The following is a 17,662-nucleotide window of genomic DNA, read 5'->3' on the forward strand; positions in this document are numbered from 1 at the left end:
CAGGTCCTACACCAGCCTGGGCTCACCCCGGCAGCAGGCTAAAGCAAGAAACCAAAGGAAAAGGTGAAACAGAAAAGGGAGAGAGGAACAGAGGTGTGGAGCCCCACGGGTAACCCCACTCTTACCCAGTGAGTGAGTGCCCGCAGCCAGGGGCATCCAGGTGTCCCGCTCGCCACTCCCAAGCTGATCCAGCCCGAGCCAACAGTCTTCCCACCCCAAATGTGAGAAGGTCCCAACACCAAGCATCAGCCCAGTCCAAGGGCACAGACATCCTGGATCCTGTGTACCCCCCATCCCCAGACTGCAGGCAAGGGAGCCTTACTCTGCTCCCAATGCTTGGGCCAGTTGTGAAGCTGTAATCCATTTTCTTGCCTCGGTGATGCAGATGTCACAGACTCTCCTTTCTATTTTGCCACACGCTCCTGTTAAACTCCCGGTGCGGGAGGCCAGAAGTCCCCCTCAAGGCCCCCCAGGTGGTAAGAGCCCAAATTACCGGTATTGGTTTTGGTTCAAAGTACAGTTCGGGTTCACGAAATACCGCGTTATGCCTCCCCGTCATCTGTTTCCACGGCAGCGTCAGGTGCTGGATCTGTGGCTGGAAGCCACTGCAGGGCAGCAGAGGCCCTTAGGAGCTGCGCCCGCCCACCCCGAAGGTCTCCAGGAACAAAACGCTCATCTAAAATCACGGGGGATACAAAGCGCCTTCTGATCACAATGGAGTCAGCCTCGCTCCAAGAGGCAGAAGCACCCAACCGTCTAAAGACAGGACAAGTGACCTCCGAGCACTCAAGTCTTCTCAGGCTCTGAGAAAGATTCGCTCATTACTGCAAAACTGCCTCTAATACCTACAGGGATAATGCTTTTCCCCACAACTCCCCCTCCCGACGACAACAACAAAAATCAAAAGTCTGGGGAGGAACTCTATTAAAATCTTATTTTCAACCCATCATCAGTGTCACCACCTCTGTGTCACCAGCTAGACGGCGCGGCCACATACCGGGTTCATTCGGCACGCCGCGTCCAACAGCCGGTTCTCGCTTGCTGCAAAGTCACCTCCTTGCGAAAATTTATGAGTAAAGCCCCCAATCAACACTCGGGGCACTTTCACGGTCACGCCCAGACCTGCGCAGAGCTGCAGACTCACTGAGCTGCCCAACGCGCACAGTCTCCGAGACGGAACAAGGCGATGATCTGCTCCACCTCAGCTCTCGCGCCCTTGGCAGGAGTCCTTCCCGCAGGCTCTGTCTGCAGTGTCACCTTCTCCATACCTCGGTGCGCTCTGTTGACCTCGTGGTCTAGAAGTGGCCCCCAGGCTCAGCACCATCCGGGGCTCCTGAGCACGGGCGGCTGGGAGCGCGAAGGAGAACGTCTGTGCGCTTAGACGGGCTCCGCTCAGGCCCCAGGTAGTGCGCGGTGGCCTGATGGTAATGTTAATGAGCCAACCGCACCAAACGGTGTCCTCAAGCAGAAACACACATAACGCAAGGTGTTTTTTTCTTTTATGTTTCACATCAGATCCTCAGACCTTACTCATCTTGTAGCTGAAAGTTTGTGCCCTTTTAGCAAACTCGATTTCCCCTGCACAACACCCCCCCCCCCCACCCCCCGCCAACCACCGTTCCATTCTGCTTCCGAGTTTGACTGTTATTTGTTTGGATTCCACATGTAAGTGATGCCATACAGTGTTTGTCTTTCCGGTTATGTATCAATCAGAGGACAAAAATGTTGTGACCGGAAGATCCCAGGAACTAACTGTAGCCTGCATTTCTCCTAGAAGCAATGGTTCAGGATTTGCTAATTCACCGTTCGTGGTGACGCTACAGAATGATAACTGAGCAACAGCAATAGACTGTATACACGTAGGTAGGAAGAGAGTTCGTATCTCAAGACACAATCACACGGAGTTGGGGAGAGTTCATACTCCCAAGACGCGATCACACGGAGTGGGGGAGAGGTCACACCCACAAGACATGATCACACAGGCAGGGAGAGTTCACACCTACAACATGACAACGTGGCAGGGAGAGTTCATACCCACAAGACGCGATCACACGGGCAGGAAGAGTTCATACCTACAACATGACAACATGGGCAGGGAGACAGTTCATACCCACAGGACACAATCACATGGGTGGGGAGGTTCATCCCCACAAGAACAATCACATAAGCAGAGAGAAAGTTTATACCTCAGAAACAGCCTATAGGAACAAAGTCATACATAACATGCAATAAGCAAATAAGGATGACCAGAAAAAGTGCTGTATAAAAGCCTCCACATTATTAAAAAAAAAAAAAAAAAACACACAAACATGCAACATTAAGAAAAAATTAACTCCTACTTATCCAACAATGGAGGAATGGTTGACCAAATGACAGCATTAACCAGCTGAAATATTAGTCATTTAAAACATTCACGAGGGGCACCCGCGTGGCTCAGTTGGTTAAGCATCCGACTTTGGCTCAGGTCATGATCTTGCGGTTCGTGACTTCGAGCCCCATGTCGGGCTCTGTGCTGACAGCTCAAGAGCCTGGAGCCTGCTTCCAATTCTGTGTCTCCCTCTCTCTCTGTGCCCCTCCCCTGCTCACACTCTGTATCTCTCTCTCAAGAATATTAAAAAAATAATTATTATTAAAAAAAAAGTCATGAAAATACTGAAAGAAAAAAATTCTTGTGAAAAAAGAGCACAACGTATAAATCACACAGAAAGTATGACACAATCCACAAAAAACCTTTAAAAACCACGCAGAGACAAAGACACTAAAGCGATATACCGAAAGGTTAACCGTAGCTGCTGGCAGGGTAAGATTATGGGCAAGTTTTTTTTCCTTCTGTATTTTCTGACTTTTCTATAATGAACATGTTACTTTTAAAATAAAAGGAAAGGGGTGCCTGGGTGGCGCAGTCGGTTGAGCGTCCGACTTCGGCTCAGGTCACGATCTCACAGTCCGTGAGTTCGAGCCCCGTGTCGGGCTCTGGGCTGATGGCTCAGAGCCTGGAGCCTGCTTCCGATTCTGTGTCTCCCTCTCTCTCTGCCCCTCCCCCGTTCGTGCTCTGTCTCTCTCTGTCTCAAAAATAAATAAAAACGTTAAAAAAAAATTTAAAATAAATAAATAAATAAAATAAAAGGAAAAACGCTGAACTTTAAAAAAATAATACTGTCAGATTCCAAAGGGATCCCTAGTGGCAGGGAACGGGGTCAGGAAGCTTCCCAGGGCCCCTGCCACTGGTGTTCACACCCAACTAGATGGCCATGGGTCTCCTCCACTAGGCTGTGGGCTCTTTAAGGCAAGGCCCTCCCCTCACTCAGCGGAGTGTCCCAGGACACGGCACAGAGCACAGGACACACTCAGCACACAGCGATGGGGGGAAGGGCACTGAACCACCAGCAAATCCTACTCCAGGGACGAGAGCGTCAACAGCTAAACCTCATGGGTAAGGGTTGTGCTGTGTTGCAGGTCAGGCCAGGGTGTGGACGGGGCACGCAAATGGACAAGGGTGAAGTCGGAGCCTCCTTCACGACACAGGACGTCTTCACAAGGGACCCCTGCTGGGTCATGTCAAGCTCTCCCACCCCTACCCTTCTGGCTCCAATGACTGAATTATTGCCGATTGCCGGTTCCGCTGAACAGGCCACATTCTCCTGCACGTACCATTCTCTCTGCCTGCCGGGTCTCCACCACCCGTCCTCCTGGCAAATGAGTCTTTTCATCTCGCTTCAGACAAAAGCCTCTCCCCTGAAATCTCTGCTGTGGTCCCTGCTCAGTCGAATCCTCTTCGCTGCACCCGCACACACCCCTTTCCAGCGATTATCTTCCATTCCACAGCTTCTCTGGACAGACACTTGGTCTCCTTATAGATACAGTAATGGTCTTTATTATGCCCGCCCCCCCAGCAGAGCCCAGAGCATTGTTGAATATTTGCATGGATGGATGGATGGATGGATGGTGGGCAGACAGGATGTGGAGGGCTATGGTAGTCAGAGAAGGCTTGGTGGCCACGAGGGGACAGAGCCGGGCCTGGAGGCAAGCGGGGTGGACGCAGGAAGAAGGGAGGAAGGCACGGAGGGGGATGCTGCAAGCCGAGGCCCAGAGAGAGAAGCAAGCCAGGCTCTGAGGGTCACCAATTTTACGTGGTCCTCAGATGAGCATCTCTTCTACCAACAGTTACAGGAGTTTACTTCAACGGATACTTTCTACTTGGGGCAACTGATACTGGTTTTCCATTCAGGGTAACGACAAAGTTTCTTCAGTTAAAAAATGAAGTAATTTAAAGAAAAATGACTGGTTCTGATATGGAGATGCTGTCGCAAAAAGCATGGCGGCTACCCCTAGATAGGACATTTCTGCAGGAAAGCAAGGAGCTCTCTCAGCTTGGCCAGAACAGGAAGCCAGACTGCGTAAACAAAGCTGGCGAGGCAAGGGGGTGAGGTCAGATCCAAGGGCCTGGAGGCAGCCTGCGAGGCAGAGGCTGTCCTAAGTTATGAGGGCAAAGGGACAGGAAAGACGCGTGGGGAGAAAAATGCTCGTTCTCCTTAGCCCCACAACCCACTCCTGAGGGTTTACTGCAAGGAAGTGACTCTAAGGAGGGGAAAACATACATGTGTGCATCTAGATAAACAGATAATCAGTAACCACTGCAACTAAGACACAGCAAAAGGCTTGCAAACCGGTCGTTTACTGAATCCTCACAGCCCCAATGAGGCAGGCACTCTAACATGAACATCCTAGAGAGAGATGTAGACAGAACAGCCCGACTCCGGGCTTTGCTTTCCTCGACACCACCACATTTTAATGGCTGTATTATATACCATTGTGCTACCGTGCCACCATTTTTCAACCGACTGTCATTCGCTTTCCCCAGTGCCCTGCCACTGTGATTCCCGTCTCCTACAGACACACCACAAAGTAGGAGCCAAAACCAAAGGGATCTGGGTTTGAGTCCAGACCTGTCCCTAGATTTCTTCTGTAACTAAGGGCACTGGCTTTCTGGGCTCGTCTGAGCTGAAACTCTCTTAGGACGTCATGCTGGAAAAGTGTGGTCTTTGCATGGGTCACTGGAGAAGCACGTTCAGAGAGGAGTTTTCAAATGTGGCTGAGTTCAGGCAGCAGCAAAGGCAACAGCCCACTTGAGAACACAGAGTCCAGATTCTAGTGTGTCAGACACAGGACGCCAGTCCCAATTGCCCTAGTGATGTACTGTGGGATCTGGGGGAGAGCCACAAGCCTCATGTGGGCAGCAAAACTCCGTGACCAAAGAGGTTACGTGCAAAGGCTTTAAAGTCATAGCAACCAGGTTCAAGTCCCAGCTCTGCCATTTATTAGCAATTTACATCAAGTCTCTAAATTTCCATAATTATCATTTACATAAAGACCGAAATTCACAGGATCCCTTGCTTAGGAGCTAATTCTAGGGGCCAAAGAGAATAATGCATGTTAAGTACTAAGTAGAATAGGGCTGGTGCCTTCCTTTCCTTGTTAACTCTGAGGGCTTGCTAAATGCTTCAGTCGCCTTAGAATCCGCTTGTACTCGTTAGGACCCATGGCCCATCACCTGAGGCTTGGAAATCGTTTTTTCCCTTTCCTGAGACACCGGGCCATGTCATGGAATTCAACTCATGGGGTTTTATCAGTTAATTCAATGGCTCACGAGGCACTCTGAGCTCATCCTATGGAGGTCCAACACTATTTCTGTGTCCTTGTTCTACCGATTAGTCACATGATGGGAGGGCCCTTCCTTGGGGACCATGGCAACCAGTACTTGCTTGTTATTTCAAGAAATGCCTTCTCGACAATCAATATGTACCAAACAGATACTGTGGAATCAAAATAAAAGCAGGATCCTGGGGAAAACGCCCAGGATGCTTCTGTGTGCTCTCCATCTGGGATTCAGCAAGCTCAGAAACCGCGGTCCATGGCCAAGAGGGGAAAAAGCCTTACAGCCCTGTGGTACCAGTTTTATGGCGGGCAGGAGGACAAGGGAACTCCATCTAGGTGGCAGTTGAATAATCACTTCTGGAGAAAGTGATTTAAAGGAAGAATGAAGAAATCAACGTTAAGAAAATGTGAAGACTGGGCCCATTTTCCAGACGTATCACCAAGTGCCAAGTAAGACAACAAGGAATAGAGGTTGCCATGAATGGAGGCCATGGAGACCCTCCCCATCCTGCAAGCAGGTGCCGACATCCACAGCCCGGCATTCTCAGTTCCTTAAGATCAGGAACCTCTTTCAGTACCTTAGATTGGTTTTACCTCTTGGGGTTGGACTAATTCCACTGGTAACATAGGTAGGCAGACCACCATAGTCTTTCTGTTCATTTCTGGCCCTAGTTGCAGGTGCAGCACAGCCAGGGCATGGAGTAAGTTGATCCTGAATTCAAATGCTAGCTTGGTCACAAACAACTACTGTATCCCCAATAGTGCATTATTTCAGAGCCCAGCTGGATATGCACAGAAAGGAGGAGACAGGACAGGTGGCAGTAAAGACTACATAGTGCTCAGGGTCTTAAGAGTAATTCAAGGTTAGAAGTTACAATGTAGGAAACAAGGTTTCCCTTTAAATGAAGAACTACAGTCACGGCAAGCTCACTCTTGTAGCATCTTAAGATGGGCTCCAAGTCATCAAAGCAAAACCAGGGGCAGCCGCCTAACATAGTCTGCTTTGAGCTGCAAAACATATAAAAGCACTAAAGAACATTGGTTACAACCATCAACATAAACACTTTCCTCTGTACATAAAAACAACATCGTAGGACCAGCCTAGGATTCTAGAATGGAATCTAGAATCAGAAGACCAAGTTCAAAGGCCACCTCTGCCCCTTACTAGCTGTGTGACCTTGTACAAGATACTTCTTCCCTTCTTAGGCCTCCATTTCCACATCTGCAAAGTGTGTTGGGGGCACGGTGACCAAAATGGGGCTACGGTACAGATCACAGGAGATGGTATCCACGATGCTCAGCACACAGGGGCTGGCCCAATGCAAGTCCCCCTGGGTGATGAAGCCTCTAAGCCAAGGCACAGAGGGCTGCTCGGTCCAAGAGCAAGGTACCTGGAAGCCACAAAGGCACAGCCTCCCTTTAGTGTGATCATTACATCTGCTTTTCAGATTTGTGGTATTTCTCACTACAGGGATTTTCAGATTCAACCCAAGTCTCTTCCCCATAGAACAGTGCTCATTTATATGAATGATATTATATGAATGATCAAGTCCCTACAGATAATAATGAACCACACAGGCCTCCTGTGTGGACACTGTGTAAACAGTGTTCTTATTTAATCCTCTACCCTGTAAAGAGGTAGATGTTATGGGCATTGTACCGATCAGGAAGCTGAGGTTCAGAGAGATGAAGTAACTAGTTGAAGCTCACACAGTTCACAAGCAGCCACGGTGGGAATCAGAGCCAGGAGTCTCCTGCTATACCTTACGAGGCTGCCTCCCAACAAGTGTTTTCTCTGCCCATTTCCCTTTATTTTGCCTCCTTACCCCTAAACCCCAACACTCTACATGCCTTAAAAATCAAACACAAGCCCTCAAAACAAAACATTCGGTGCCTGAGGCAGCAAAGTCTCGCAGGTCTGTGGCAGTTCACAAATGCAGCACTGACTAGCAGAAGCTGGGAGCACCTACGAACACCTGCCTGTTCAGAAAGACGAAAATGGCTCAGAAAATAACCACAGTCCCGGGGTGGGGGAGGCAGGAATGACAAGCATCATGCCCCATTCCACTCAAAGACCCTGGATACCAAATGTAACTGGCCCTCCAGGGTTGGCCACTCATGCCAGGAGAAGAAAAAACTAAGCCATTTTCCAGAAGAGTGACTTTGATTATAAGCTGGAACAAAAGTACCTTTCCAAACAACTTGTTCAGGGATAGTCAGGTGCATCTCTACAAGGCCCGTAAGTAACAAGCGTTTCCACTGAGCTACCCAAGAAGCACTTCCCTGAGAGCTAGGTATTCTAATACAAAGCAGAGGGAGTTTCCACATTCGGCTGCGATAGCACGTGACCGACAAGTCCACAGCACCGATAACAACACCGCCTTATTACTGTTGTTAATAACGTTACCACGTCGGGCTTGACATGTATTCACTCATTTAACCCTGGCAAAATCCATCAGAAATACCTGTAATTTTACCATTTCATAGACAAGGAAACTGAGGCAGAGAGTGAAGGAAGTTACCATGTCTGCAGGTGTGGATCTAAATTCAGGCTCCAGACCCTGCCCTTCAACTGTCCCTGCACTCCAGAATCCAGAGTGCCTGGGATCATTCGGAAACTCCAAGCCAGCCATGTGACTCTGCGCCCAGTGCTCAGGGCCACCACGTGCAGAGCCACCAGCGAAGCTCAGAGCCATCAGGATGACTGCTGCCACCAAATCCCGATCCCACCGCTGCCAGTGCCTCCGGACAACCTTCAACGTCAGGGTGGCTTGAACAGCTAACGGGTGCACTGACCCCATCTCAGAGGCAGACCCTGCTCAGCTCCTTCCGTTCTTGTCACCCCTACCTAAAGTGAAACTGACAAGTGGGAGCCCGACACTGGCTCTGGACTGCCAGAAAAGTGTCACACTTGGAATCACCCTGCTCAAAGCGTTCCATCTGTGTAGGGCTAAACCACAGGAAGTGCTGACAATCGGCCATTTCTGACCTAGGAAAACAGCAATTCCATACAGTTCAACCTCACGGGGAAGGGGCCCTCACATTTATTAAGGGCCTACTAGACATCCATGCATTCAACAAACACTATGGGGCAATGGCCCATGTGCCAGGGACAATGGAACACTGTGTGGCACTCACACTCCGAGGGGGCACTTATTGTGCCCCTTCCCTCCTAAGGGCCAGAAACAGCTTGAGGCATTGGGAGAGTCACCAACTGAAGCCACTCAAGGTCATAGAACTACTGAACTGGGCCCCTAGGCTCTTTCTCCTCAGAGGCCCTGCAACCTGCGGCAGGCTGTGGCGCCCAGGGCTGGGCTGGGCCTTCAGAGGAAAAGGTCAAGGGAATCCTGCAAGGTTTTGTGCAACCAACAGTGTCAGTGGGGGGCTGTCCCAATCACTAGGATACGCACCAAGAACTACTGTCCTACCCAAAACGCCAAGATGTGACCCTACTGATGGCACGTCAAGACAGATCTGTCACTTGAAGGTTTAGCAGGTAGCTCCCCCAAAACAGACTACAGCTCAGAAAGACCCATCCCCTTTCATTTTAACAACCCGAACCAACAAAATCTTCTAACGTCTAAACCCAGGCTTCAGCCACCATGGCCGGACCCGCAGGGGAACCGCTCTCGACCTCAGCTTCCTCATCTATAAAATAAGCATCCTGGTGAGTCCATGCAGGACAGGCAGGATAGCAGAATTCCAGAAGCATGCAATTTTGAGTGGGAGGGACCTGCACCGGAATGCTGACTCTGCCACTGACTACCTGGGGGCCTTGCAGCGAGCCACTAACCCTTTCCGAGCTTCAGTTTCCTTATCTGCACAGTGAGGAAACCACCCTCCCAGGGCTGGGTTGAGAGAATTAAAGACCGTGACTGTGTGCATCCAACACAGTGCAGAAGGCAGGCACTTTGAAGACGCACGGAGAACCCAGGAGGGAATACTTAATAACCCATGGGGTGAAAACTGCTAACCCAGGCACCTCCAATTCCTGTTGCACAAGCGCCTCAGGACCAAGTCAGAGAACTCAACTCTCAGGACGACCAAAGGTCCACACCCACTATGGCCAAAAGAGATCTGAACACGGGAGCCGTCGAGAGGAGGATACGCAAGGAAGTCAGGACAGCCCGGGTGGGAAATTCTCAAAGAGCAAAGCACGCAAAGTGGCCCAGCCCGGCCACTGCCACGTAGGGGTCTTCCTTCCTCAGTGATGGGTCCCTCTCCAGCCCCAGGGTCGGCCGGGAAGTCACAAGGCAAGCTGTGCTCAGCAGCGGAACAAAGGACTGATAAAATCAAAGCCAGATCAGTCAATGGGGCGTGTGACTCTGGATCTCAGGGCTGTGAGTTCCAGCACCATGTTGGGTGTAGAGATTACTTAAAATAAAAAATCTTATAAAAAAAAAAAAAGCCAGCGATGAGACAGAAATTCAAGAATAGCTCCTTCAGTGGCTGTAGTGCCTACAGTCAGACTCTTCACCAGGAGTCTGGGGTAATGAAAGCTCCTCCTCTCAGTTTCTTAGCCCGAAATTCTATGCAGGAAGCCCGTTCATGGGAAATCTGATGTACCCCTTTGGGGCCAAACCTCACAGTGGGGAAGCCTTGAGAAGCAAGCCAGACCCGAACCCTCCGGCCACCGATCACGGCTATGGGCGACGAGGAAGGACGAGGGCGTCTGGTACCACCAGGAAACACACAGTTCCACTGGGAGGCCGCCCACAGAGAGCACGTGCAAAAGTATCTTTTCATAACTTAGGATTTTAAACGATCGATATTTCACTCATTAAATGTAATGAGTCCTCTGCCTGAATCTTGGAGAAAACTCTGAAACAGTTAAGTCCCGATGATACTAACATCCTGGTCTCGCGGCAGGTCCCTGCTCAGAAGGGTCCTGGTGAGTTCAGGGTTGGGACAGGAAGCTTCACGAGCAGTTGTAGGCAGTGGGTGAGAAGCTCAGGGGCTGAGCAAGCGGCAACGACTGCTGGCAGTCTGCAGCGTGGTGAGATCTTTGTGGCCAGGGCACACCAGGCTGCAAGCCCTAAGGACTGCTAGCCTTTGGGGAGCCTGGGTGGCTCGGTCGGTTGAGCGTCAGACTCTTCGTTTCAACTAAGGTCACGATCCCAGGGTCGTGGGATCGAGCCCCACATCAGGCTCCGAGCTAAGCGTGGAGCCTGCTTAAAATTCTCTCTCTCCCTCTGCCCCTCTCCCGGGCTTGCACGCGCAAGCTTTTTCTCAAAAAAAAAAAAAAAAAAAAAAGACTGCCGGCCTTGGGCAGAGGACTCTACTTCTCAGGGGCTCTCTGCACAACGGGGCACGGGGCACTACGCTTGCACTTGCCCTCCAAGCCGGCCAGAAACACGCGGGGTGGGAAGAGGAGGAAGCAGGGAGAAGGGAAGGCAAGTGGCTCCCTTAAGCTTAAGCCCTTCTGATGTGGACTCCCCCAACCCCACCCCACCCCGGTTGCTGCTGCATGATGTGTGCCCCAGACATGCGCCCCAGTCTGTCAAGACTCCAATTAACCTGTCTCCACCCGCCTCCTCCGCCTAAGACTCATATCCTATTAGGTCTATCTGATGGCTCGGTGAGCATCCACACGACAAACGGCTGGATGGAAGAAACGCCGGGAGGCAGCAGCGCGGGGGCCCAGAGCCCAGGCTGTGGGGTCCAACTGCCCAGGCGGCCTAGGTTTCCTCGCCTGCATGACGAGGGTAACACGAGAACCTGCCTCATAGGACTGCTCTGGGCATTCAAAAGTAGTCAACAAAAAGTAGCTCCTGTTATGGTCGCGGCCACCATGCACAGTCCCCCCTCCCCGCCCCCCTGTGGACCGGTGGTCTTAGGTGTTTGCCTGCCCAGAGCCTAAGGCTGTGCAAGCGGAGTGGAACTGGGGGCCACCCGAAGATACAGGAATGCTGCGCTAACCAGACTAAAATCCCCGCTTAGTTGTTAGTAGGATATCAAGGCTTTGCAGACAGTACTATCTAGGATTTAAGCTGACCAGAAATAGCAAGTTGGATCAATGATAAAGCAGCCTATCACAATGCCTCACCAGTGAGCTCTGGGGGCACAAATGTCCCTCTCAGACCCAGAGGTGGTAAATCACGGCATCTCACTCTGCCTTCCTATCTTCATCTTTCTTGCCCATGTGTTCCTCTCCGTACCCCGGGCGCCTCACAAAGGGCTGGGACCCTCGTAACCCCACAGGCTGGTGCTGGCGAATGCCTCCCTCCGCTCTCTCACCTCTTGGGGCCTTTGTACACACCAGGGCCAGATGACGCTTCCTAAAATACCACGACTCTGCCAGCCTCCTCAAATTTCTACCTGCCCCGTCAAATATTTAACTGGCTCCACGCTGTCCCAGATCAAATGCAAACTCCTTAGCTTAGCAACTCAGGCACTCCCCAGCTGACTCCCAGGACTGAGGCACCCCCCACTCGCTCCGTCTACTCCGTGGCTGATCTCCAAACTCACAAGACTGACCGGACCCCTGAACTCTGCTTTTGTTCCAGGCAGGGCCTGGAATGGCCTCTCCTTGACTGCACCCCACCCTATCCTCTCTGCCTGGGCAAGGTCTCCCCGGGCTTCACACCCAGCCCCCACCCAAGCTGCCTGCGGGCCGGAGCGGTCTGCAGGGCTTCCTGGAGGAAGTGGAATGCAGGCCGAGCAGACACGTGTCCCTTGCCAATAAAGCCTTTTCCATGCTGTGTCCTTCCTGCTGCACGAAACCTTCTGGATGCCTCTGGTCTCCCCTTGCGGATCAGAGAACGGGGATTATGGCTTCTGTCTGTGTCCCTTACTCTGCAGTGTGCAGAATAAGACAAATAATAACCGTAGCTACCACCTACTGTGTGCCAAGCACTGGATTCAGTACGTTGCAATTTTCCTTCTCCCGGTATCCCCGTAAAATGTTACCCACGTGCTACGGATCAAGAAACTGAGGCCAAGGGAGATTAGTACTCCCGCTTCCGATCACCGCTGAGGCAGGACTCCAACCCGCCTGGGCCCAGCTCCAAAGCCCACGTTCTGTGGTGCAGGCGGCAAACACAGGACAAGGACTCTCGGCCCTCACTTTGCATTGCCTGGTGTTGCTGAAGCGCCCACCGAGTGCCAGGTGACCAGTGCAAGGTGTGGGTGATGAGCGGGCACCAAACAGATGAGCGCCCTGCTCTCACGGAGCTCACGTGCTCGGTCCCCAGTCCTGACCCTCTTCTTCTAATCTGGGAAGAGGGCAAGGATTCGGTCCGTAAGGGGTTCCACCAGGCACAGGCCCGAGATACAGCAGCGGGCCATGACAATACACAAGTGTCCGATGTACGGGAAGCCTTTTTTGTGAAGTAGAGACTCGGGCTCCGTGAGGGAAGCTCTTCACTCGAAGCACAGCCCAAAGCCAAGCAAACCTCAGCAAGCAGTACAGAGTGGAGGAAAGGGGTCTGTCTCTGGAGTCAGAAAACCCAGTCCCCCACTTAACGGCTACAGAGGGACTCCCCACATACCCCTTTGAACCTCATCTGTAGTAGGGTGATAATAACAACAATAGCATCCAATTATGTGCCAGATGCTGTTAGAAGCACTTGACGTGTATTATCTCATTTAATCCCCATAACAAGCCTTAGGAGGAGGTCCTGTTATTATCCCAAGGCAGTCTGGCTCCGAAGTCCTAACTGCTTATACTGTGCTGCCCCCCTCCCAAGGCTGAACCATCCCGGCGGGGCTGATGCAGGGATCCAATGAGCTAAAGCTCGCAGCAGAGTGCATGCACATGGCTGGTGCCCTATAAGTGCACATCTCCGCCTCCTTACGCTGCAACACGGCTCTCTGAAAGCCTAGGTTTGGAAATGGCATTGCTCTAGCTGGTCCTAAGGTGGGTCATCTTGTGATGGCATCCTCCGGCCTGGCACGCCCCACTCTCACGGCTGGGATCCGCTGCACAGAGCAAGGGGCCCAGAGCCTGTACTGCAGGCTCACAGCTTCTGAGAAGCAGACTGAGTGTCCAGCACGGGAGTCGGGTGGCCCCAGCCTGGAGTCCCAGGCCTGCCACTCACACCTGTCACTCAACCTCTCGAGCTTCAAGGTTCCACGCAGGTAAGATGGGGGATGGGCTATAATCTAAGCCACGTTTCTGCATCACAGTAGATTCTCCATCAGTGGCCGCTCCCCAGGTTGGGAGGGCGGGACTTCCACGGCACCACAGCGTTACAGTTCTGGGTAGGAGAGGTGCTGGCGTGGAGAGGATTCACTTCCACAGTTATGGCAGAGGGAAGAACAGGCACACTCCGAAAGGTCTGGGAGTGAAGCCTGGCACAAGCCAACCTTCTCTTAAATCTCCTGCTGTGTCTCACGCAAATGGCTTGCGGCTGTATCAGTCAAGGTTCTTCCCCCTTAAACTTTAGGTAGAAGTGGCATCTCCCCCCCCCCAACCCCCCAAACAATGTAAGCTGTGAGCGATGGACGCTCGTCTTGGTCATCACTGCGTCCCTGGCACAGAACGCTGCATAAAGGAGGCACTGAATACACAGAGAATTAATGCTATCCTACAGCTTCGGGCACCCCCTAAGGCACCGCTGTATTTGCCTAACGGCAAGCATCGCCCAGCCTGGGAAGCGGGAGTTGGAAGGTTATGTACCTGCCCAGCTACCATCTCTCCGGGCTGCCTGCCAGTCATCCGTCCTCTCCATGGGACTTCCGAGTTATAAATAGGAATATCTGCTTTCAAACTATGATTTATCATCTCCATCTCAAGCTATCGATTGTTGGCTATTTTTTTCAAGCATTCCACCAAAGAGGCCAGTTAGGTTTAAACGGACGGGACTGTGTGTCCATGTGGGGTCCGAGCTGAACTGTCTCTCGTCTACACCAGGAGACCAGCCAAGACACATTAGTGTCAACTATATTGTTTCACCTTGCAACAATGTGACAGGCCTCTCCTATCAGCTCCTGTCAGGCAAAACCATCCGGGAGCTGGAGGGACAACTCATGAGGGGGCCCCACCATCTAGCACCAGAATCAGAACTCTTAAGTTAGAACAATCATTCCTGACTTAGAAGCTACAGCTACGTAAGGAAAAGTTGTCTATGCATTCTTAACCGATGCCAACAAAAATCATGACATTTACTCCAAAGTCCAATGCATTTTAGATTCTCGAACTGCTATTCCCCTCCATTGATAACTGAGATGTAGCTTGTTTTCTCGACTGTCACACACTACCGAAAATAAACACGGTGGTCTTAACTCATTTACCTATTCCAACATCCCACGTCACCACTTGTGTCCCAGCCCGACTGACCAGTCTGGATTATTAGAGCATTCATGCAAGGGACTGACTTGACAAGCAGCAGTCAGAAATTACTCAGAAGCCTAGGGGAAACAGCATGCTCCCGAGAATGAGTACAAAAACCCAAGTGGCTGAGTTCATGGACATAAGACACACCCCAAAAGCCATTTCCTTCAGCGCCAGGTGTTGTTCTAGGCCCCAGGGGTGCAGCCATGGAAAACACAGGGGAAAACCCCTGCCCTCCAAGAGCTCCTGTCCTGGCCCGTGCCAAGCCCACCTGTACCACCCTCTGAATGACTACTGCTCTGTTCAGTGAGGTCTCCGGTGCAAAGGACCCAGAACACAACCAGTCCTCAGTAAATGCTGCTGCTCCCTTGCCATCGCTGAGTAGCCCACTATTCTGTCTTCTAAACAGTGTCCTTCCTATCTTCTGGCACAGCAGCAGCCCGGGACAGTGGGGAGGACGGAGGTCGGAGGCTGACAGATGTGCTTCCACTGGCTAAGCAACACCTGGAGTAAGTTACTCCACGACCGAGCGGCAGCCTCTTCACCTGTACGACGGGAACAGTTAACTCCCTCAAAGGGCTCCGTGTGGATTCAAGGAGCTCATACAGCTGAACTGCACAGCACAGTGCCTGGCACCTAGTAGCCCTCAAGAAAGGTCAGCCCTTTTCTTCCAGCTCCTCCACGGTTCTTTCAGACTGTCCAAATAAAACCCAAATACAGGACTCCTGAGAAGCATCATATGTCGCTGTGCTGCTCCTCCTAGGTCATTACGGGCCTTGTCCCATTACCTTTGGAGAATCGGGCACCTGGGGCTAAGCCAAGATGCCCCTCCCTGCCAGATATGCTGCCGTGAGCAGCCCCGCCTGGCCATGTTCCCCTCCCTGCTTTTGCCCCAAGAGCAAATTGATTAAACCTCCCCCCACTTTTAAAGTCCTCACCCAACACTGTCCTGGAACACTTCCCCACCCAGGCCCGGGGCGGGGCCGCCTCCCAGCAAAACACCCATCAGAGAAGTCCAATCGCATTAAAAATGCGATTTTTAATCAATATACAGGAAGGCACCAAGAAAAAAACACAGCCACTCTTAATTAGTCATCCTGGTTCAGCAGCCACATCTCTTCATGAAACAAGAAACTGAGACCCTCAAAACACTCTGAAGCCCAAAGTCCACACGCAAACATCTGCCTGCACTAGGCAGGAGGAGCAGGTGGGTGGCCTGAGCTCTGTCAGCCCATCTCCAAAGGTTCCTTGACCATCTGAGGCAGAGAAGCCCTCTGGCCTTCCAGTCTGGGCAGAGAGCCCGTCCTGCAGGAGGCTGCAAGGTGGAGGTAGGGCAGGCTCACTTGCGTTGGCCCAGGTGAAACCTCCGGCCATCCAGAGGACCCAGGGCACCTGCCACCATGACTAAAACAAACACCACGAGTGGAACTGGCTAGCTGTCTCTCTCGGTGTCTGGCTCACCTGATCTGAGGCACCTCCATAATCAGCAGTTCCAACCCTCACAAGCTGACAGTTCAGGGGGAAGGGGAGGCTGCGCCTGCTGTGCTGCATCGTGTCCGGGCCGTTTGTTGGCCTCGGGGCCTGCTGGTCCCCCCCAGGGGCCGCAGCCTCACAAGGGCGATTGTGCGTTCATTCCTGCCCCGGAGACTCCCCCCGTCCTCATCCCTCTGCTCCCACTCAGGCCCCGGCACGACGCCCCACAAGCACCGCACGGGGGCAGCGGCCGCGGCCGCGGAAGGGGCCCCGCAGAGTGCGGCGCTGCCTTCCTGCCTTCCGGGCACACAGGTGCCCGCCCTTCCCTCGCTCGGTCCAGGCGGCCTCCCCAGAAGGGGGCAACCCTCCGCCTGAGAAGTCACAGCCTCGGGACCACCACCCTCCCCCGGGCTGGAGAGCTCCAGAGGCGGCAAAGCAGGTTCGCCATGGGTAGAGGGGAGGGACCACCTGGGTCGGGGGCAGGGAGCAGGGCCCTGGAGAGAGGGTAAAGGCCAGGACAGAGGGGGGCTGACGGAAGCTACGCTAAGGGCGGTGAGAAGTCTGGGGAAGAGGATGGGAGGGGGGTGTTAACGTCCAGGCGGGGGCCACGGACGGAGGAGGGAGAGGTCCAGACTAAGGCCAAGGAGGGAAGAGAAGGCTCAGGCTGAAGCCTTGGAGGAGCGGGGAAAGAAATCTAGGCTGGGACCACTGGAGGAGGCGTTGACGGGGGCCCAGACCGAAACCACGGAGAAGAGTCGGAGGGAGACGGAGGCCTAGCCCGGACCACAGGGAGGGGAGCCCAGCCTGGGCCACGGGAGGGAGAAACGAAGGCCTACCCTGGCCGCAGGAACGGGGGAAGAGGATCCAGCCCGGGCCGTGGGCAGGGGCAAGGGGGACCACGCCTGGGTCACCGGAGGGGGTGCCTGGCCTGGACCACGGGTCCAGGAGGGTCTAACCTGGGCTGCGGGGGAGACTAGCCAGACCGAGAGGCGGAGAGTGGGACTCCAGCTTGAGCCAAGGGCGGGGGCTGGGAGAGGGAGGCAGGGTCGCTGCCCAGCCCCGCCGCCCGGGCCGGCAGCCCCCTCCCGAGCCGGCAGCGATGGTGTCTACCTGGGTCCCAGACCCCGCCCCTCCCCCACCCGGGGGACCCACCCTTCTCGGGCCGGGGGGTGGGGGAGGACGGCGGAGGCAGGGGGACACGAGCTCCGGCGGGGCCCCCGGGCCTGGGAGAGGGTGACGTCGGGCCTTTACCATGGTGGC

At 53.1% G+C, this 17,662-nt stretch overlaps 1 protein-coding gene across 2 annotated transcripts in view; it reads right to left on the reverse strand.

The window, feature by feature from the left end:
• CAPZB (capping actin protein of muscle Z-line subunit beta) overlaps positions 1-16,535 on the reverse strand; it is a 133,627-nt gene extending 117,092 nt beyond the window's left edge. Inside the window, exon 1 of one of the 2 annotated variants that reach the window (XM_025912809.2) lies at positions 16,391-16,535. In XM_025912809.2, coding sequence (XP_025768594.1) covers positions 16,391-16,480 — 90 coding nt within the window. In that variant the 5' untranslated portion in view covers positions 16,481-16,535. The remainder of the gene's footprint in view (positions 1-16,390) is intronic. The other variant, XM_025912807.2, reaches the window with a different exon arrangement.
• Between the last annotated feature and the right edge of the window lie 1,127 nt (positions 16,536-17,662).

This window comes from Puma concolor, chromosome C1 (genome assembly GCF_028749965.1).
Source record: "Puma concolor isolate L17-30 chromosome C1, mPumCon1.1.hap2, whole genome shotgun sequence".
Classification (NCBI taxonomy): domain Eukaryota; kingdom Metazoa; phylum Chordata; class Mammalia; order Carnivora; family Felidae; genus Puma; species Puma concolor.